The sequence below is a fragment of the Microtus oregoni genome, unplaced genomic scaffold, assembly GCF_018167655.1.
Source record: "Microtus oregoni isolate MIOR12 unplaced genomic scaffold, Mior012 000027F_ref0000203, whole genome shotgun sequence".
NCBI lineage: Eukaryota > Metazoa > Chordata > Mammalia > Rodentia > Cricetidae > Microtus > Microtus oregoni.
In genome coordinates, this window is record NW_024543086.1 from 28013362 (window position 1) to 28036111 (window position 22750).

Below are 22750 nucleotides of genomic sequence, written 5' to 3' on the forward strand. Positions count from 1 at the left end.
AGCTGTGAGAGGCTGGCTATAGATATGCGTACCACCTCACCTAGCTTTTTAACGTAGGTCCTGGCTATTTTGCTTGTGCAGCAAGGGCTCATCATCTCAACCACCTCCTCTGCCCAATTCTGTTACTGTTGCACTTATCTATATAATCTGAAACTACTGGGAAAGGAACCCGGTATTTTAAGCATGCTGGGCAAGTAAGTCATCAAGTCTGATCGATCCCCAGATGATATTCTGAATATTTAAATAGTGAGGAGAGGAAGGACCGAGAAGAGAACACAGGAGAGAAGAGGCGGGAGGAAGGAAGCCTCCGGCATCCCTGGGGATGCCCCAGGGCTCCAGGCTCCGCCCTTGAGTAAACCCGTCTCAGGACCTCCCTCCGATCCATCAGTCCCAGGAACGAGCTCAAAGAGCTTTGATTTACTTCGGTTCTGTAGCTTCACATTTTCATGAAGATAGGAAAGGGAGAAAATGACTCTTTTATTTTCTTTTTCAGCTTTTTCCAGCGTTAATGCCATTTAACAAACCTGCGCAAAGCAGGAGCCTGAGCAGGAACAAGACGCAGAGTCAGCACAGCCCGAAGAGTTTCCACAAGGGGCGGATCCCCCGCAAGGGGCGGAACCCCCGCAAGGGGCGGAACCCCCGCAAGGGGCGGAACCCCCGCAAGGGGCGGGGCCTCCACAAAGTGAGGAGCCTCCGCCAGAGGGCCTGCCGCAGGGGGCGGGGCTGACACAAGGGACGTGGCTGGCGCAAGGGCCTGGGCAGACCCCAGAGCAGGTATAACCCACCAGGCGGGGCGTGCTGGGGAAGACCTTGCGCATGCGCATGCACTTCTCCTTGTCGATGCATAAGGTGTTGGCTTTGATGGCCAGCTCGTGCTCCAGCCGGGACTTGGTCATCACCAGCAGCTGTAGCGTGTCTTGTGTCTCCCGCAGCCTCAGCCTGAGCGTCTGTAGGGTGTCGTCTATAGTGAAAACTTCGTTCACGAGCCTGCGGTGGGGCGGAGAGAAACCTCAGTGACATTCCTGTCAGCACAGCCACCCCGTGTGCAGCGGGGAAGGTGCCTCAGGTGGCCACAGCACTGCAGTCCTCAGCCCTGGAGGGAAGGGCAGGTGGACGCGCCCCTCTGGGAGGGTCACTCAGGCTGACAAAGCACTGAGGCAACAGATGGGACAAAGGGCAGAATCTGACAATAATTTAACCATAGGTTTGCCCCCAGGACCTGCAATCCGTCTCTTGCTTCTCCAACCTGAACTGAAGACACCAAGTGTCCACAGCAGCGCTGTCCACCATGGCCCAGAAGAGGGAAAGACAAACGGTGGTATGGCCACACTGTGAAACTATTCAGTGTAACAGAAGCCACGGTTCAGTCTGTTTTTGTCTCTGAGACGGTGTCATTGTGCTGGCCATAGTGACATTGTCTCCAACTCCAGTGCTCAAGCTTCCCTCCTGTCTAAGGCACTCAAGCATACCTGACCTATTATGTGACTTGTTTGCCTTGCTTTTGCCCCTCCCCCCACCCTCTCCTTCCCTTTCCTGTCCTGGTCTCACATAGTCCAGGCTGACCTCAGATTCTCTACACAGCTAAAGGGTGACCACCTGGAACACCTCCTCCTCCTTCCTTCACCTCCCAAGAGTTGAGATTATAGGCATGAGTCCTTTTTTGAAAGTGTATTGTTTTTTTATTTTGGGTTTTCAAGAAAGGGTTTCTCTGGGTAGTCCAGGCTATCCTGGAACTTGCTCTGTAGACCAGGCTGGCCTTGAACTCAGAGATCTGCCTACTTCCTCCTGCTTCTGCCTCCCAAATGCTAGGATTAAAGGCATGTGCTACCATCGCCTGGCCATGTCAGGTATATTTTAAATACAGATTGGCTACTTTGAAAACATGGTCTCTGCCAGTAAAACACAAGGGCTAGCCTCATTTACATATGAGACCAGGTGCATGGTGGCTTCTGCTCAGGTCCCTTTTCCAGCTGGAACACACATCCATGCTGCCTTAATTCCTCTTACATCATAGGTTCACATCTCAGAGAATTATGGCTCCTAACCAGTGGGAGCCACTGCCCTGGAAGAGAGCCCCTCCCAGCAACTCACAGACATGGGCCAACTGACTCAGCTCAGGCACAGTGAAAAGACCCCTAGAGACATGGGGGAGGTGGTCAGAGGCCAGTCCCCACGTTGTCTCATGTCTCTCCCCGTCTCCCCAGGCTCTCCGAAAGTACTGACGAGACCCAGAAGGGGGAGTTCAGATTACAGAGGGGAAAAGATGAGAATGAATGGGCGCGTGGGGGCTGAGGAGGAGAGGTTCCATAACGGTGCTGCCATGGGGACTCTGGGTTAGTCATGTTGTCCATGTGTGACAAGCCCAGGAGCCATATGGGCTGCAGAACACCTGAAACATAACTTCTTGATTCAGAAGCTGATAAAAAAAAATAAATGAACAAAATAAGCCCTCCATTCAATTCATAGTCTACATCTTAAATTAAGCTTTAAAAACTTTTAAAGACAAGACCTCATGTAGCCTAGGCTGGCCTCAAACTCTATGTAGCTAAGGATGGTCCTCCTGCCTCAGCCTCCTAAGCATTCTGTGCATAGTTTCTGCGGTGCTGGGGACCAAACTCAGTGTCTCATGCATGCTAGGCAAGCGCTCTACCCATTGGACTACATCTTCAGCCCATTTCATTTCAAATAAGTTCAATTTAGGGGGTTGGCAGAGTGCTTGCCTGGCATGTGTAAGGTCCTGAGTTCAATCCCCCATTCCACATAAAAAGAAAAGTAAGCAACCAAGCAAGCAGGAAACAAGAAGAGACCAACAATAGGCTCCAGGAGTGTGGCAGCCACCAGAAGCCAGAGGGAGGCCTGACCCCCCCCCCCCCCCGCCTGATGCTCCTGAGCACCCCTCTCCTGTTGTCCACGGAAGCAAGTCACTTAACTAGCAGGTAGGTGGGATCTAGCCACGCAGGACGGACTTGTGCTCTTTGCAAAGGGGGGGTTGGAGATGAACAGGGCTGCAAGCAGGCACCTCTCCCATCAGATGCTAGAGATACATGCCAGAGCTGTCTGTCTCTGCTGCCAATGTCTTCTTGGCCTCGCAGAGGAAGCAGGAGGGTTTCCTGAGCAGAGAGGCAGCGCTAGCGGGTGAGGAAGCTTCAGAGAGAGACTGTCAGGGTACAACCCAGAATGCAGACCTCCATCCAGCTCACAGCTGAGATCTGAGATCTGATTCCTGCAGGGTCCGGTTCCCAGACCCGGGGTTAGTACCTACTGCAAACGTCCAGGCAGGACTCAAGATATTTCAAGGAGAGGCGCATCTCTCACTTTGGAAAACATGATTGAAGCTATAGTTCCCAAGAAACCGAGGTTTCCTCCCCCAGGAGTTCAGACAGAGAAGGAGCACAAGAGATTTTACACAGCTCTAATAATCTTATCAGACCATCTAGCCAGAGAGACAGGGGCTCCATGATGGGTGAGACCTCGCCATGACTAGGGCTGCTATCCAGTCCTCTTTCCTCTGTTTAAACCTAAGCTTATTTCAGGACCCTGAAGATGGGCTGGGGCGGGGGATGGAAATGGGCCACACCTTATAAATCTCCCGTCTAACTAGCCTGTTAGACAGCAGATAAACCCAGCGTGTTAGAACTGCCGGGGAGAGCCCAGGCTCTGATGCTTTCAACAGTAACAATGCCATCTCTGAGACCCCACTCTTCTCTTCCTGGACCCCAGGAGCCCCACCAACCTCCACTCACTTGAACTGCGGTATGTCCCTGCAGAGCTCCACGTTAGGCCGTCGGGTCCTGCACGCCAGCCTGGTCTGCGCCACCTTCAGTGGGCACTCCTTGGCCATGATGGCCCTCTCCAGCAACATGATGGTGTTCTCTGCCTGGAAGATCTCCTGTAGTGTCTGTGGGGACCAGGAGACTGTCACACACCCCTCAGAATTCTCTCACCTCCTCCTCTTGGGGAAGGCAGGGAGCTGAAGGCACTTCAGGGGCCTCCAGCCTTTAAAGTCCTCCTTCCCCAACCCTGAACCCCTTAGGGACAGGGACTGTGACTGGGATGACCTTGAGAAGTTGTTGCCACTACTGTAGGTCACTGGATGCTGGTGCTGGGTCAGTATCAAGACAAATTTTGGTTTTAAAACTCTGCTGGAGTGAACCAGTCATTGTGGGAAAAGAGGGAGGGGAAATGACAGTGGGAAGAAGGGAGGTGTGGGATGCCCTCTGTCTATGTGTTGCTTTTATTGGTTAATGAATAAAACTGTTTCAGCCAGTGGCTTAGCAGAATAGGACAAGGCAGGAGTTCCAAGCAGATAGTGGAGAGAGTAGGCAGAGTCAGGAAGAATCCATGCAGCTCTGCCAGAGACAGATGCTGGATGGAACTTTACCCAGTAAGCCACAGCCATGTGGCAATACACAGATTAATAAAAATGGGTTAATTTAAGATACAAGAGTAAGCTAGAAATACACTTAAGCTATTGGTCAAACAGTATTGCAAATAATATAGTTTCTGTGTGAGTATTTCATGGTCTGTGCAGGTGGGAACAAACAAGTGGCCTCCTACTACAGCCTGATTTCAAGATGACCACACCCCCCATCCTTCCTCAGTTCTAGAATGGAGCCCATGGTTACTCATTTCTCCACATGCTCCCCCACCCCACCCCAACTGCATGTCTTGATCAGACCTGTCTGTGGGTTTTCCAGAACACTGGGGTTTTCCAGAACCTTCTGCTACGGCTCACTGATGATTCATGCCCAGGGCACATCTGCCCAGGCCCAGGTGGGTGCTCCTGCTGCCAAAAATTGTTCTCACAGCCTCTTATCTAGCCTGCCACTCAGCCGGACTGTCTTCATCCAAAGGGAGAATAAAAGTCCCACAAGTTCCACTGAGGTGCAACTCCTGCCCAAGCTCTGGAAGCCTGTGTGCCTCCAAAAGTCTGTGGAAGACTGTGACCACCCCCCCCCCCAAAGGCTGGAGGGTAAGCAGCAATGTGGGCTGGCCAGTGGCTGGACTTTCCTGCTGAAGGGGAAGCCATCAGGGCCCGCAGGGAGGGCAGGAGAGAGTCCTGATGTGGCCTTCCTAGTGAGTGAGCTACTTCTGCCAGGCATTTGTTAAATGTGATGAATGACAACAGCACAATCCTGCTTTGAGACCATCTCTGATCCAAACATGTAAATACCACATATATTTGTAATGACACATTAAATGAAGACTCATATATCTATATCTAATCAAAATGGGCCTCCTGGAACGTAGAGAGAGCAGCTAGTGCTACAACAAAGTCAGCGAAGAAGTGAGCAAAGCACTTCACATGAGCAAGGCATGCCAAGAGCACGTGCAAATAATAAACACACCAGGGGAGGAAGGAGGAGGGAGAGGGGAGGAGGAGAAGGAGGGGGGATGAGGAGGGGGTGAAGGAGAGGGGGAGGGAGAGGAGGAAGAGGAGGAGGGGGAGAAGGAGAGAGGGAGGGAGAGGGGAGGAGGAGGAGGAGGAGGAGGAGGAGGAGAAGAAGAAGAAGAAGAAGAAGAAGAAGAAGAAGAAGAAGAAGGGGGGAGGAGAAGGAGGGGGAGGGGAGGAGGGGGAGGGGAAGGAGGGAGAGGAGGAGGAGAGGGGAGGGAGGAGGAAGAGGAGCAGGAGAAGAAAAAGAAGATGAAGAAGAAGAGGAGGAGGGGGAAGGAGGAGGAGGAGAAGGAGCAGCTCCCACAGTCTCAAGAGTAAGCTGTAAGGGGCCCAGCAGGAAGGGGCTAAGGGGCTGTGTTAATTGCTTGCTGCAGGTGGGGATGTGGTAGTTAGGTGTTTGTCCCAGCAAGGAGTCCCAAGCAGGGTAGAGTGAGCCATGGTTTGTTTGTTTCTTTGTTTTTAGATTTTTGAATGGAGATCAAGAGGGGGTCCTACAAGAGAACTGGCCCAAGGGAGCTAGCCCTACCCAGGGCTTGCAGATTTCTGGGAGAAATGTACAGACAACTTTGGAAACGGATGTCCAGCATTGGGCTCTTTCTCCAATGGCTCAGACTCTGCAGACACCCCAGGCACCCACAGGAATCCAGGAGGCCTCTAGAGAGGAGAGCCTGGGCAAGTTGGCACATGCTCCCCAGTGCAGAGCCTCAAATCCCAGGTACTTACCAAACATATGTAACGTGCACACGTACACACAGAGTGTCTCAAAACCTACCTCCTCTGAAGCCACCCACCCACCTGTCACCAGAGCTGTTACATCCCCCACATTCATAGCAAACGCAGCAGGCTGCAGAACATGGAGTGCCCATCTATAGCCCCAGCATTCCAGAGCCCCGCCTGGACTGTTCTGAAAGCTGGTCTCGGCAAGAACAAAGAAGAAAACTCAAGTAGGCATTCATCACAGGGCTTTGCTGGAGCTGTCCCCTCAGCCTGAGGGAGTCCTCTCAGATACACACATGCTCACCTCATCACCCCCTTCAGACTGTGGCTGATATGCCCAGGAGACTTCCTCTGCACCCCTTAAACAAACATCAGAATTTTAACAAATGTGTCAGTTCCTTTCTTTCAAACACAGACGTGGCAAGGCCCACTGGAGTTTACAGTCACACTAAGAGCAGAGGAGGACGCCCAGCAGTTCCCACCCCAACCTGATTACACTACACACACACACACACACACACACACACACGCGCGCGCGCGCGCGCGCGCGCTTGGTTGCCTGGCATCTTGGAACCACAGCTGGTACACACACACACACACACACACACACACACACACACACACACACGCCTGGTTGCCTGGCATCTTGGCCCCAGGCTCTGAGGGGCTTCCCTGGAATGTTCATCTTTCTGTTCCCACAAAGCTGGGGAAAAAGCCTCCAGGGCACAGTTTGGCTCATCCCAGAGACTGGGCGGGGCCTCTGGGGATTGGGCCCAGGGGGTCACCCCATGGGAGGAGTCTTGGCATACTGGGTCAGGCAGCTGCCTGGCCTTGCTGACTATGGCTGGGAGCGGGAATTCAGTTGGGAAAGGGTGTGAGGGAAAAAGGGCCCCTGCCTCACTCCTCTGCATCCCCGCAAGGCAGGGTGCCTGCGATGCCAAACAAGGCCAGGAAAGGAGTCTCCTGAGCCTTAGCAAAGAGTGGATCACTCCGTCCCAACACACAGCTTTTAGCCCAGACGCTGTTCTTACTTGTGACCCTGTGAGGTTCACAGCCTATCTGAGCATAATGCGACCTGCACACAACATTTGGCAACATCTGTAGAGTCCTTCCTAGTTGCCAGATCCTTCAGGGTACGGTTTCTTTTGTACCCTAGCAGAATTACAACCCACTCAGGTTAGTGGGCTAAATGAGATAGTTTGTGGGGTGGTTAATCCTTTTGTTGATGGATCAGGACTGAGGGTGCTCAGAGAGCTGGTAAAAACATCTCTGGATATATCTGTGAGTGAGCCCTAAAAGACCATTCTGTCAGGCTCAGTGGGTCCAGTGGGCATGCACAGTGTGAGTAGGCCTCATTTCACCCATCAAAACCCAAACTGCATAAAAGTACAGAGAAAGGAGGGGTTCTTCCTCCTCTTGAGTTCAGAGGCCAGTGCCTGCTTGCACCACAGGACCTTGCCTTGAGACTCAGGTGGGATTTTCATTGGTGACACAAACCTATTTCTTACTTGTAGGGGAATAAGAGATGGTTTACTGGGAGCTCCAGTTCATTACCATGGGGGGGGGTAAGCTAACCGCCAGTGTCCCTGGGCATCCCCCCTCTCTCCCTCTTCTCCCTCTCCTCCTCCCTCCTTACTTCCCTCTCCCCCACTCCTTCCCCCTCCCTCCCTCCCTCCCTCTCTCTCTCTCTTTCTTGTTTTATATTTTATTCCCAGGAGCTGGGTGGCATTGGTGTGAACCACAGCCCAGGTAAACAGGGAGGCCAGAAGGTAACTTTTGGGAGTCAGTTCTCCCTTTCCAGCATGAGCTCTCAGACTTGCACTCAGCCTGTGCAGCAAGTGTTTTGCCCAACTCTGTAGAGTGGGCTGGCCTAGAACTCATGGTGATCCTCCTGCATCAGCCTTCCAGGTACTGAGGCCATAGTACTTCCAAGTACTATGCACCACCGTATCTGGCTGATTTTCTTTTATGTCTTCAAGTTGGCCCCCTCCAGATGGCTCAACTTGGCCTGTGTAGTATAAGGGCTGCCAGACTACATTAAGATGGGTCTGACTGTGTTCTAATAAAACTTTACTTATACAACCAAACAGAGGCCAGAATTTAGCCCTTGGCCTATCAGTTCGGAACTCTCTCACTATAAACCATCACAAAGGGAGTCATGACTCCCTCAGTGATACAAAGCTGCTGTCCCTTACGCTTCTGAGATTCAGAGAACAGTTGTTCTAGACCAGTGGTTCTCAACCTTTGTAATGCAGCCCTTAATACAGTTCCTCATGTTGTGGCGACCTCAACCATAGAATTATTTTCGCTGCTACTTCCTAACTGTAGTTTTGCTGCTATTACGAATTGTAATGTAAATATTTTTGGAGATAAAGGTTTGCCGGAGGGGTCACGACCCACAGGTTGAGAACTGCTGCTCTAGATCGTTATAACTCAGAGTGAGGGCCAGCGACCACTGAACTCTGAAAGCTTGCTGGAGAGGACACGTCTGACCCCAGCCTAGACCTGCCGCCAGGATCCGCACACTAACAAGGCCCTCAGGTGATTTGCCTGCATGTTCAAGGACACAGTTGGGTCTGGCGTGTGTGGTTTGAGGTAGCACATCTGCTATGTGTGGTCTTGGCGAAACTTGAACTTCTCCCAGCCTCAGTTTCTCCGTTTGCACCATGGCAACAGTAACAAGGCTGGGAGGGGGTCTTCGTTTTCTCCCCATTCACAACAGGACCCTCTAGGAGACCAGCTGTTGGCAAGCTGCCCACAAGTGGGAATGACGGAATGGAAAGCTGTAATTCACAGCATAGCACTTGCAGAGCGCACACAAGGCAGAGTGCACACAAGGCAGAGCGCACACAAGGCAGAGCGCACACAAGGCCGAGTACTTGCAGAGTGCACACAAGGCAGAGCGCACACAAGGCAGAGTGCACACAAGGCCGAGTGCACACAAGGCAGAGCGCACACAAGGCCGAGTGCTTGCAGAGCGCACACAAGGCAGAGCGCACACAAGGCCGAGTGCTTGCAGAGCACACACAAGGCAGAGTGCACACAAGGCAGAGCGCACACAAGGCAGAGCGCACACAAGGCAGAGCGCACACAAGGCAGAGCGCACACAAGGCAGAGCGCACACAAGGCAGAGCGCACACAAGGCAGAGCGCACACAAGGCCGAGCGCACACAAGGCCGAGCGCACACAAGGCAGAGTGCACACAAGGCAGAGCGCACACAAGGCCGAGCGCACACAAGGCAGAGTGCACACAAGGCAGAGCGCACACAAGGCAGAGCGCACACAAGGCAGAGTGCACACAAGGCAGAGCGCACACAAGGCAGAGTGCACACAAGGCCGAGTGCTTGCAGAGCGCACACAAGGCAGAGTGCACACAAGGCCGAGTGCTTGCAGAGTGCACACAAGGCAGAGTGCAGACAAGGCCGAGTGCTTGCAGAGTGCACACAAGGCAGAGCGCACACAAGGCCGAGTGCTTGCAGAGCGCACACAAGGCAGAGCACACACAAGGCCGAGTGCTTGCAGAGCGCACACAAGGCAGAGCACACACAAGGCCGAGTGCTTGCAGAGCGCACACAAGGCAGAGTGCACACAAGGCAGAGCGCACACAAGGCAGAGTGCACACAAGGCCGAGTGCTTGCAGAGCGCACACAAGGCAGAGCGCACACAAGGCAGAGCGCACACAAGGCCGAGTGCTTGCAGAGCGCACACAAGGCCGAGTGCTTGCAGAGCGCACACAAGGCAGAGTGCACACAAGGCAGAGCGCACACAAGGCAGAGCGCACACAAGGCCGAGTGCTTGCAGAGCGCACACAAGGCAGAGTGCACACAAGGCAGAGCGCACACAAGGCCGAGTGCTTGCAGAGCGCACACAAGGCAGAGCGCACACAAGGCAGAGTGCACACAAGGCAGAGCGCACACAAGGCCGAGTGCTTGCAGAGCGCACACAAGGCAGAGCGCACACAAGGCCGAGTGCTTGCAGAGTGCACACAAGGCAGAGTGCACACAAGGCAGAGCGCACACAAGGCAGAGCGCACACAAGGCAGAGCGCACACAAGGCAGAGCGCACACAAGGCCGAGTGCTTGCAGAATGCACACAAGGCTCCAGGTTCTCTCTTGGCACTGGGAACACTGTTGGGTCCTGTGCAGTGTGGAAGGTAGAAATCCTGACAGCCTTAGATGAAGCCGACCTTGCGGGGCAGAAAAGTGTGCTGCTCTTCCTGCTGGAATCTAAACCACAGTGCTGGCTGGAAGGGTGTGGGGTGCATGTGGCAGAGCTGCCTGCCCCATTGAGCTCTCTGTCTGCATCTTGTCTTGTGACAGCAGAACAAGCCTCCAAGACCAGGCACTGAGTTTTAAAGTGGAGAGAGAGCTGGGTTTAGTTCCAGCTGGCTTTTGACCTGCGCCAGCTTTGTGCAACCTTGCAAAAGTATTGTTTGCCAATTTGCATGAAGCCAGGGGTTTCCAGGAAGATGCCTGGCTTGACCCAGACAGACTCCCCAGCTTCAGAAAGGGGAAAGAAACCTGGCAGAATTGGGGGGGGGTGTCAAATAGTGGGACATTTATAAGTTCACCCAAGCCTGGGAGCAAAAAGTAGAGAGAAAAGGGCTCAGGAACTCATGGCATAGATGGTCCTGTACCAGGGTCCTCCAACTTGAGTTCTTAAGTGTGAGCGTCCAGGGCCAGGGAGGAAGGTGCTCAGTGGCACCTGCTGCATGAGCCCAAGGACCTGAGTTCAGATCTTCAACGCCCACAGAAAACCGTGTATCCTATGCCTCCTGTAACCCTGTGCTGAGGGAGCAGAGGCAGGAGGATCTGTGGGGCTTTCTGGCTGTCATCCCAGCATCACGTTCAGTGGGAGACTGTCTCAGGGGAATAAGTCAGACAGTGATAGAGCAGGACGTGACGGCAGTTGTGACTAGACAAATGTATGCAAACTTTGACAGACACTATCAGGAGTAAATTTGGGTTTTAAATGACTGGTCAAATGGGCACATCCGAGAAAGCCCTGATCACAGCAACGCCAGAGAAGCACAAATGCCCGCTGTTACAGACAGTCTCCGGTAGGAGTCCTGAAATTCCTGGTGGATTTGGAAAATGAATTGGGGTGGGGCCTACAAGACAGTTTAGCAGGTAAAGGTGCTTGTACCCAAGCCTGAGGGCCTGTGTAATGGGGGAGGGCGCTGATTCCCACAGCTTTTCTCTGCCCTCCATAGACGTGCTGTGGTCTGCCCTCCAATAAACAAATAGAAAACCAAAAAGAAATCGGGTGGGGGTACTCTCTACTGCTCTGGACAAAATTCATGGAAACCCACCATCTCAAGCCTTTGAGAGAATCTCCTTAACACAATTTTCCTTCTCTCTCATCTCTCTCCCTCCTCTCTGACACTCTCTCTCATCTATCTTCCGTCTGTCCGTCCGTCCGTCCATCCATCCATCCATCCATCCATTCATCTATCCATTCACCTATTTATCATCTATTTCTCCAGGGTCCCACACAGCTTAAGATGGTCTCAAACTTATACAAAATGGAGAATGACCTTGATCCTCCCAAGTGCTGGGATTACAGGTATGGAAACGCCACCCCCCCCCCACTTGTCTAAGTTATTTGTAGCACTGAGAATCAAACCCAGGGTTTCATGCACACTAGGCAAACATGCTACCAACTGAGCTACATCCCTGGAAATGTTTTGAAAGGACTGTAGCAGGCCACACCTGCCAGCTGCGGAGGTTTGAATGAGAAAGGCCTCCATGGGCTCATATGAGAATGTTTGGTTCCCAGCTGGTGTACTGTTCAGGAAGGATTAAGTAGGGCCTTGTTGAAAAAGCCCATGCCACGACCAACCTGTCCTCTCTTCCTCTCCCTTTCCCTCCCCGCCCCCTCCGCCTCTAACTTGCCGATCAGGATGTAAGCTCTTAGCTACTGTTCCAGAGCCAGAGCCATGTCTACCCGCTGCCACCGTGCTCTCCGTGCTCTCCGCCCAATTAAATGCCTTCGTATAAGTTGCCTTAGTTACAGTGTCTCTTCACAGACTAGAAAGGTAACTAAGACGCCAACTCAAAGAGACTCCTGGATGTATGGCTGGCCATTTTTATTCTTCCAACATACAGCTAGGAGGACACATGCCATCTGTCACCTGCCTGCTTGTCATCTGCCTCCTGAATCTTCTCTTGCCTTCCTATTCTGCACAGCAGTAAGATTATTCCTTCCTTCTCATCCTCCACCTCTCTCTCCTATATATGTGCCTATAGAGTGTGCTTACATGTATGGACGCTCATTCGCATCTGTGGGGCATGTGGGTGTGTGATGCATGTGTGAAGTTCATGCTAGGTGCCTTCCTTGACTGCTCTTCACTTCATTCATCCAGGTGGGGGCTCTTACGAAAGCCGGGTCTCCAGCTCCAGCTCGTCTAGACAGCCAGCTTGCTTTGGTGATCCTGTCTCTGATTACAGGGGTCCACCATGCCTGCCACACCGTTCTGTGATGCCGCAGATCCAGACCAGTCCTCATGCTTGTCCAGTGAAATTTATCCTCTGAGCCACCTCCCCAGTCCTGCAATTCACAGGAACTGATTTCCAAAACTCCCCTAGCTGGACCCAGATCGAGGCAGATGCTGCCTGCTTTAGTCATTCTGCTTTTCCCCTCACAGGTTTGCTTTGCTATGCTTTTATTTATTTTTTTTAAACTGTGTATGCACGGGTATTTTGCCGGAACAGATGTCTGTGCACCACGTGTGCAGTGCCTGAAGAAGTCAGAAGAGGGCATCATGATTCGTTAAGACTGGGGGTACAGATGTTTGTGAACCTCCAGTGCGGGTACTGGGACTTGAACCCAAGTTCTCTACCATTCAGCACTTCTCCAGCCCCTTCCCAGTGTTTAGAGCTAAGACTCTTATCTCATATTGAGTGTGGTGTTTAGAGGCCAGGCAGGGCCAGGCCAGCAGCTCTGCTTCCCGGAATGTGGCCAGATTTAGAAACCAGCCGTCAGTAGCTTGGCCCTTCCCCGCAGCGCTGGAAGGGATCCGGCTGCTTGTGGAGCTGGGCCTTAGCTCCCTACTATCAGCCCTCAGACTCCCCACTTTCCAACCCAGTTCCCCCACAAAGAGGTTTTGCTGATGCTAATAGCCGTTTGAAAGTCAAAATGCCAAGGACTTCAACGGAAAATGAAGCCTTTTAGGGTTTAAACTCACAACTCTCTGCGGTCTGGTTAAACTCTTTCCATGACTAGAAACTTTCATTTCATTTCCCTCTGGCCCTCCCTCCCTTCTACCTTGTGAGTGTAGTAATAAGAGCGGCGGGGCTGCGTCCCCAGCACCCCAGCCGCCCGCACGGCTAGCTTTACCCGAAATAACAACACACAAACTGTATTCATTTAAACACTGCTTGGCCCTTTAGCTCTAGCCCTTACAGGCTAATTCTCACATCCCGATCAACCCATCTCTAATAATCTGTGAGCACTGGTCTTACCGGGAAAGGTTCAGCATGTCTAACCTGGCGGCTTCCTTCATCACGTGCGTCTGCCCGGGAGAGCAGAGCATGGCCTCTCTCTCTCTCTCTGCAGGCATCTGCTCCCAAGAGGAGAGCTGTGGAGTCTGAGCTCACTTCCTCTTCCTCCCAGCGTTCTGTTCTGTTTACTCCTCCCACCTATCTCTAACCAATGAGAGCCAAGCAGTTTCTTTTTATTTAACCAATGACCTTCCTCCATCATGTGAGTGCTGGAATTATGCCACTGTGCCCAGTTTATACAGTGCTGGTGATTGAACCCAGAACTTCACACACAGTAGGCAGGCCTTGCACCAACTGAACTACATACACCCCCAGTCCTCCCTCAGAATCTAGCACAGCTGAACATTCTCTCTCTGCTATATAGCCATCTACTCAAGGCTCCAAACTAGTGGCCAATCAATCAGTGGACTTTAAGGTTTGAAACACAAAGGGGGCGATCTCAGAGGTACACAGAGGAGGTAAGAGAGCACAGCAACAACCGAAACAACTCGAGAGGTGGTCCTTTCTGTCGGGGTGGGGCGAGAGGACTGTGAGCCAGAGAGAGGTGGAGTCTGGCAGTGGAGAGCACGTAGGGTGGAAGACAGAGGCATCCAGGAGGCCTCTAAAGTTTGCAACTGAGCCCTTAAAAGTTGAAGGCCCAGGAAATTCCTGGAACCGTCTGGAAGTTAGAGCTACTCCACTGAGATAGGGAAGGCTCTCAGTGGAGCAAGCGAGAGAGTGAACGTCCTGGACATGAGTTTGGATACTGTTAGATAGAAAAGGCCTCTTAGAAATCCAAGTGAGGCTTGGGGTGGCCTGATGGGTAAGGTGCTTGCCCACAAGCTTGAGGAACTGGGTTTGGACCCCCAGCACCCAAGCAAAAAGATAGAAATGACCGTAATCCCAGCGCTGGGGAAACAGAGAGGGAGGACCCCCAGGGCTAGCTAACTGGTCTGCAGGAATAAGGGAGGCTTCAGATTTGATGCCTCAAATGATAAGGTGGAGAGTGATTAAGGAAGACAGCTGACGATGACCCTCAGCTTACACATGCATGCATGTATGTTCATATGCACACATATACATGCATACACACATGCATGCACACACATACAGATATCACACAAACACATGCTCACACTATACACTACACACACCTACACATATCACACAAACACATCTTCACATCATATACTATACACACACACCACACACATTCACATATCACACAAACACATGCACAGACTACACACTACACACACACACCACAGACACATGCACACACTACACACACAAGCCATTAAGATACCCACATTCACATACACATGCATGTACACACAATACACATACATATACACACCACACACACTACATACACACTACACAGACACACCACACACACACAAGTCACATAGACACACACATGCGCACAGCACACACACATACATTACCATACACACACACACACACACACACACACACACACACACACACACATAGAAAAAGGACATCCATGTGCAGGTGTGGGGCTGTGCAAAGCAAGGTGGCTGGAGCGGCGACTCAGCAGCCAGGGCTGTAATGAACTATGGAAAATAATCACCTTAGGGAAGGGAGAGAAAGATACAGAATGCTTAGATTGAAATTCTCAAAAATAAAGGAAAAAGGAAAGAATCAGGCAAGCCTATCTGTGGTGTATGTCTGGAATTCTAGATTTTGAGAATACGAAACAGGAAGATCATAGTTTTAAAGCCAGCCTGGGCTACATAGCAAGTTCTAGGCAGTCTAGGCTATACAATATATCTCAAAGAGAAAAGAAAAAAAATCATTTTCCTTTCCCCTGCCACCACACTGCTCCCCTCGCTAATGGTCACACCCACCTATGTCTCCCGTGTCCCCTGACTATAGGCAGTCCACAGCATTGTCTGCAGGGAGGGAGCCTTAAGAGCCAGCAGAGAAACAGTCTGATCTTGGGCAGCTCGATGGTGGCTGGGCTGCTGGCATGTCTGCACCTTTGTGCCCACCCCCCCGATGCCAAGCCTCTGACCACAGCGAGGGGGAAGTGATGTTTAGATCTAAAGGCTGCAATGTTCCTGGGCAGCAGAACCCCACAGTCTGTGTGACGGGATGGCCTGGCCTGGTCCCTCGAGGAAGAGAGAGAAGGTAAAGGAGGGAGGAAGACAGCGGCTTTGAGTTCATTCAGGTCAGCACACATTGCTCTTGGTCCTCCCAGCCAGAGCAGCTCCAGCTCACGTGGGGCCTGGAGAGGGAACTTGGGTCAGCAGCCTAGATGGCCTTTACTCGCTGGCCATTTCCTTAGCCTAAGTATTCTGTTTTTGTGGGTTTTGTTGTTTTGAAAAAAGGGTCTCATGCTGTATCCCAAGCAGGGTTTGAACTAACAGCAATCCACCTGCCTCAGCCTCCCGTACACTGGGGTTACAGGTGTGAGTCTCCACATCCAGCTCAATTCACTTTAGAAAGGAAAAAAGTTTGTTTTAAACTGAAACTTTCTATTACTATCCTTGGTATAAATGAAACGGCATTGCAGGATGTAGAAAGAACATTAACAATGTGTAAAATGAGACAAAGGCTGTGTGCTACTGGAACTCTAGTTGGGTGCTGCGGCCTGTCTGCACCTGAACAGGGCTACTGATAGTAATGGTCCCTTGGCAGAACTCATCAAAGGTTATCCTGCTTGCCAGAATCTGCCTCCCACACCTTCAGAATAAGTACTCTTGGTTTTTGTTGTGAAGACAGAGCCTCATTAGCCCAGGCTAGCCTCCAGCTCCCAGTGTTACCAAGGATGACCTTGAATCTTTGATGCTTTTGACTCCACTGCCTGAGTGCTGGGATCACTCACACATCACACAGTGGAGTGCGCTGTCATGCCCGGTTTCAGGCAGGCACTTTCGATAGCAGGGTCCTTGCCCCCAAACATCCTCCTCATGGTGAGATGTTCTGTGAGACTGGAAGGTGGGCCTGTACCAACTCTGCCTTCTCAAGCATCTGAGCCTCCCCTTCCCCTTGTCGCCCTTGTCACCCTTGTGTGTGGACGGCCATTCTCTCTCGCCAATGCCTTCCAGAGTCTTCTGATCCTCCTATGTCCGTTCTTGATTTCCTCTGCCAGAGTGAGTCTGCACCCAACATCTTCCCCTCAATGCCCCCTACAGGCTCCCTCTGCCTCAGGGGAAGCCACAGCCTTACTCGGATCCTTCTAGGACTTGAGTGCTCCAAGTCTATTCCTCCAACATCACCCCATGCATCTTCTGAAATTCTTTCTTCTCACCTATCCAGCCTTGGCCTGCTTAACTCCGTGTGTGTGTGTGTGTGTGTGTGTGTGTGTGTGTGTGTGGCGTGTTTGCAGGCAGGGAACTGGGTGTCCTGTTCTATCACTCTCAACTTTATCCCCCAAGACAGTCTCCGCTGAACCCGGCACTAGGGTGACAGACAGAAAACCAGACTAGGAGAATTCTGGAAAGAGGAAAGTCAGAGATGCAGTCACCAGCCAGATGCAGTGGAAGCCTGATATGAATGCCTCACTGATAAAAGGTACCAGGCCATATGGGTAAACATAGACAAGAATTATGGATTAATTTAAGTTGTAAGAGCTAGTTAGTAATAAGCCTGAACAATAGATCAAACAGTTTATAATTAATATAAACCTTTGTGTGTTTCTTGGGGACTGAATGGTTGTGGGATTGGGCAGGACAGGAACTTCTGTCTACACCCCTCAGCATGGGGTTACAGCAGGGAGCGACTTATATGACTTGGGATATTCAGGGTAGGCTTTGATGATAAGTGATATTTGAAGCAAGAGTTAAAGGACATTTTAAGCTGTTGGTCAAGAGGATTCCTGGGGAAGAGTACTCCGGGCAGAGGAGAGAACATGCAAAGGTCCTGAGGCAGGCAGTGAGCAGATGCATCTGGGGACACTTGGGACATGGGGGGGGGGGCTGAGTAAACAACAGGGATTGAGGCCGGAGAGCTGATGAGAGCCAGAATGTGGCAGGCCTCTGTGCTATCATCCAGATTTTCCTCAGCAACACAGGAGCCAGTGGAGTGTCAGAGAAGTGGAGGGCCTAGATGGTTCCCAAGTGAGCACAAATCTGAAACCAGTGACTTCCCTTTTAAATGTCCTGTTGAAGGCAGCCACATGTGGAGGCCAGAATAGATGTCAGGTGTCGTTGCCAATTGCTCCCCACCTTAACTTTTGAGGCAGGGTCTCTCGCTTAACCTAGAACGCAGCAATTTGGCTATACTGGCTGGTATGAGACCCCAGATCCCCCTGTCCCTGCTTTCCTAGTGTTCGTGTTGCAGGCACTTACTGTTGAATCCGACCTTCACATATATAGCAAATGCTTTGCCGACTGAACCATCCCCCAGACCCTTCCCTTGGTCTGTTTTTGCTGTAAACACCTCTATCTGTCTGTTGCATACATGGAGGGCCCCACTTCTGACTCATTCCCTGATGCTTCCCTCATTACAACTTGCAATTATTTTCTAGAACCTTGTTTTGTCTGCACACCTGGGCCAAATGCACTCAGACGTGGGTGGCGTAAATTGTGCCAGTAGCTCCCATCAGCCTCTGTCTGCAGCCCACTACACCACCGGCAAAGAGGAACACAGCAAAGGGGCTGCTTTGCAAACAGAAACTCAGGGCTCGTCCCTCCAACTTCCCCAAACCCTACAATAAAGTGTGTACCTCTAAGTCACTCAGTGTAAATTCCATACCCACCACTGCTCCCCAAACTTACTGTAAGCTACCTGCAGATACGCAGCATGTTTGAAAGCCAGGACACACACACACACACACACGCCCGCTTTATTCCTAATGCCCAGTGTGGCCTCCAGCAGCCAGGGTGCAATCTACATTTGTGTTGAGCAAGGGAAATCAAGTCCATGCAGGAAGGATACCCCAGAGGTGTGAACTGATATGTTTTGCCCCAATTAGAGTAAAGAGAGGTGTTTTGTCTCGGAAGAAAAGGAGGTAGTGGACAAAATTGAGCAATCCTCTAACTCAGAAAGCATCCCACCCTTCTACAGGGGAGCACCATGCTACAGAAAACCTTTGAAAGCCAGAAGTTTTCTTTTCAAAAGTGCCACTATGGCCAACAGGATGTGCTGGGCCTCTCAGGAAAAGTGGTCAAACTCAACTATGTGGTCTTCAGACAGAGAAGGAAGGGTTCCAGGAGCCATAGCAGTGTCCTGGGTACTGTGTCAACAGCCAAGTCAAACTCCGGTTTTCACCATCAGTGACCAAGGATGCTACAATCACCTAGAAAGCTCTCCGCTCTCTCCTGGATTAGATAGGCCGCAGCCCACAAAAGGGATCGGACCATTTCAGCACCATGAGTGGACAGTGCACCCGGATTCAGCATCTGCTCACCTTAGCCAGCTGCGTCTGGAGTTTGTTCTTCACGTCTGTCTCCTCCGAGATACGAGCACTGAAGGCCAGGTTGGTGTTGGTGAATTGCCTCCACATCTGGTCTGACAAGGTCTCGAACAGGTGTTCTGCCTCCTCTCGCAGCCGGATGGAGTTGGCCCGCATGTTCTGAGAGTGTCTAATGTTGTCATTACTGAACTTGGCCCAGGTTTCAGGAACAGAGACCCTGAAAAGTCCAAAGGCAGCTGAAGTCAGGTGGGGAACTTGGGAGCTGATATCAGGCAGGTCTTGGAGACCTCAGCATTCAGGGGATCCCCAGCCTTGGCGTGTGGGTCTTTGTTGTTCCTGTGCACTGAGGGTAAACCTAACGCTGACTCTTATCCTTCCAGGAGCCCCCACACATGGCCTCAATGACCACAAATGGCCCCAAGGCCAGAGGAACACGTCTATTTCCTGTTGAGGACAGCTGCCCAAATTCATCCCTCATTTTACAGGGACACCAAAAGGAGCCAGGAGGGGTTCCAGCATTTTCAATAAGGCACTCAAAAGTGGATGGGACAGGTGGTGGTCCTGCTAGGAGCTTTTGCCCTCCTGCCTCCACTAAAGATGTAACCAGGCCAAGAAGCAGTCAGTAGAGCCCAGTCTGGCTCAGGGGCCCCCAGCTCAATGACAGGCATGTGGCTAGGCCACTAACTCACCTGTTCACTCAACACGCATGGGGTTTAGCTGGTGGGTTTTTTGTTTTGTTTATTTGCGTTGCTTTCTGGTTTTTGTTTTAGCAGTAGCAGTACAGAGTACAGAGCATCACATGTGCTAGGCAGGCATTTTGTTGCTGAGTCACACCCCTGTTCTAAGCATCATGTCCTAAGCATCACACATGCTAGGCAGGCATTTTGCTGCTGAGTCACACCCCTGCCCTAAGCATCATGCTGTTAGCGTCCACCATGGGCCACGTGTTATTCTAAGTACCAGCAGTGAAGCTAAGAATGAGAGCATCCAGGTCCTTGGGGCAACTCCTACGGGCGCTCACACACTCAGGTGTGAGCCTGGGAGGAAGTTAGGTGCAGTTGATAGTGAGACAGCCAGGTCTGCATCAGCTACTGAGATATAAAAACATCACATGGAAACTTCAAGAAATAAGCAATTCCTAAGTTTTATTTAATTTATAAACACTTTTTAATTGCATTCCATTTGTGGGTTGGTTCAGCATGGGCATGTGCGTGTGGTCAGAGGACAGTCTGAAGACACTGGCTCTCTCCTTCCACAGTGGGATCCCAGAGATCAGATTCAGGTCATCAGGCTTACTGGCAGGAGTGTCACACCAAGCCACCTCAGTGGCCCCAATTCATAAGCTTTAAATGACTTTCACTACAAAATATTGTGATTATTCTATTCTATTAGTGGTTGTTGCTAACCTTTGCTTGTGCCTCGCTTACACGCCAACACTTATCATAAGTATGTATGAATGTATTGAAAAACAGCTGTTTAGCTGGGTGTGCTGGTGTACACCTTTGACCCAGTACTTCAGAGGCAGTAGCAGGCAGATCTCTGTGAATTCAAGGCCAGCCTGGTCTACAAAGTGAGTTCCAGGACATCGGGGCTGTTACAGAAAAAAACACTGTTTTGGAAAAAGAAAAGAAAAAAGAAAGAAAAGCAGCTCTCTTGGTGGTACATCTGGAATCCTAAGAGGCTGAGAAGGAAGAATTTGAGTTGTCTCAAAAAGACCAAAATCAAAAACTGAACAAGAACCTATCATACGTAGCACTTGGTCTCCCTTCATTTCCAGGTGTGAGGAGGTGAGTGAGAGAACATGACCCATGAATCTTCGAGGGCTGTCTCCATAAACCAACCAAACTGCAAAACTCCCCATGAGCATATGCTAAGAGAATGCCCTCCTGCCCAATGAGAATGAATCATTGTCTCCACCAGAAGATGCTATGCCCCTGCCTTCCCCTGGAGCAGGCAGTTGAGAGATCCCCAAAGAAAACAGCAGCCTCATCTCCCTCTCCCTGAGGGAAGCCATCAAATGTGACTTGTCTCCCCGTAGGTGGTGCACCTCACTATCAGGGGTGTACTTCCCTGGGGCTCATTCCTCTTAGGGCAGAAGGGAGGGCAGGCTTCGATGCAGAGGCAGGAAATTGTCATTGGCAAAACACCTAGACTCCATGTCCAGTGTAGACTCACAGCTCAGGTGTGCCGACTGCTGTGTGAGTTTAGGCCAATTGCTTTATTGCTCTGGGCGCTGGTTTCATAAAATGGGGACAATTATAGCACCTGTGCCCTGACACACACCTTGTCAAGTGATTGTTATTCATAAGATGCTGCATGCTAAGTTCTCAACACAAAGCCTAACACAGCTACTGTCACCATCACCGTCCCCACCAGCAGCACTGTGATTACCACCATCGTTAGCATCATAACCGTCGTCATCACCTCTGTTACCCCAAGCTGCTGAGAGCTGCACTGATCCTACAATCCGTCAGTCACTGGACGCCCTCTCTTTACTTGGCCTCAAGCCTGGAAAACAGAGTCCCAAGTTTGCACATCTGGGGAGCAATTATCGGCCACAAAGAGCAACTCTTGAGAGTGCAGTAGGACGAAGGTAAAGCAGCCATTCCCAGTATGAGCAGATTGACAGCCAGGCTTAGGGGAGGCATTTGTAGGGGTGCAGGGACCCCTTGGTGTCCCTGTGCAGATGGGCAACTGTGCCTACAGGAGCAAAGCCCAAATTCCTGCCTCACTATTCCAAGGCCTCAACCCAGCTGGAAAGAGGAGGGAAGTCCCCAGAAAGTGGCATTCCAGAAATCCCAAAATGGTACCTTACTATTTGACTAAAATCCAGATGATGACGCTAGGCATAGTCCACAGAGCCTATCCAGGGGCTTCTTCCCTTCCTCTTTCTTTTCTCTTCCTTCCCTCCCTTCCCTCCTCCCCTTTGTTCTTTCATTCCATAAATACCTATGGTGAACATAATGCCCAATACAATTCTGTCTGCTAGAGATGAAACACAGTGCAGAGCAGAACCAGGATGGACCCCACCCTCTTGCCTGCACCCAAAGCATCTCTCTCCCACCCTTTCTCCTCAGACCCCAGCCCGTGGACAAAGAAAGCATGTATCATTCCATCTGACCCTCCATGATATGGTGGCATGCCCTCCAGAGTGCCATGCATACAAGAGGCCTCAGTGCTACTCATAGCTGCCAGGGTGAAAAAATTATGCTGCACAATTGCACACAATCAACATCAGGCATTCCTGTCAAACACTGTGTTCTGTGTCCCCACATCCTGTGTCCATCTTTTCTTCCTCACAGTAACCCAAGAAAGTACACACTATTTCCCCCCCATGGTGCTGATACAGAAATGTGGCCCCAGAGAGTTTAACCTGCTTTAACTCACCCACAGTGTGCACACAGAGGCTGGAACACAGCAAGCCCAGGCAGCCTGGCTGTGCATGCATGTGTGTGTGTGTGCACATGTGTGTGTGTAGTGCAGAGAACTAAAGTTGGGTTTTATACCTGCTAGGCAAGTTCTGAGACTTCTTTCCAGCCCCGAAGAACCTATTCTCTCCCACAAACCCAAGTGTTGGTGGACCTTGCTGTGTTGGGAGCTATTTGGTCTTGTTTCGGGCTGGTATATGACTGCTGTTCTAACAGGTCTCCAGAAGAGGCAAAGCTCACAGGACAGTCTCACTCGGTGAGGACCAGCAGACGTCAGGACAGCGCAGGAGACTGCTGGGACAGCGTGGCCTGCACACTCTCTTGTCTCCCATTATAGTGATGA

The 22750-nt window shown here is 51.2% G+C and overlaps 1 protein-coding gene across 1 annotated transcript in view; it reads right to left on the minus strand.

Moving 5' to 3' along the window:
• Window positions 1-463: 463 nt before the first annotated feature.
• Tekt5 (tektin 5) overlaps window positions 464-22750 on the minus strand; it is a 36629-nt gene continuing 14342 nt past the window's right edge. Inside the window, exons 5-7 of the mRNA XM_041676418.1 lie at window positions 18974-19196; window positions 3744-3898; window positions 464-987 (exon numbers count right to left, since the gene is read on the minus strand). Coding sequence (XP_041532352.1) covers window positions 516-987; window positions 3744-3898; window positions 18974-19196 — 850 coding nt within the window. The 3' untranslated portion in view covers window positions 464-515. The remainder of the gene's footprint in view (window positions 988-3743; window positions 3899-18973; window positions 19197-22750) is intronic.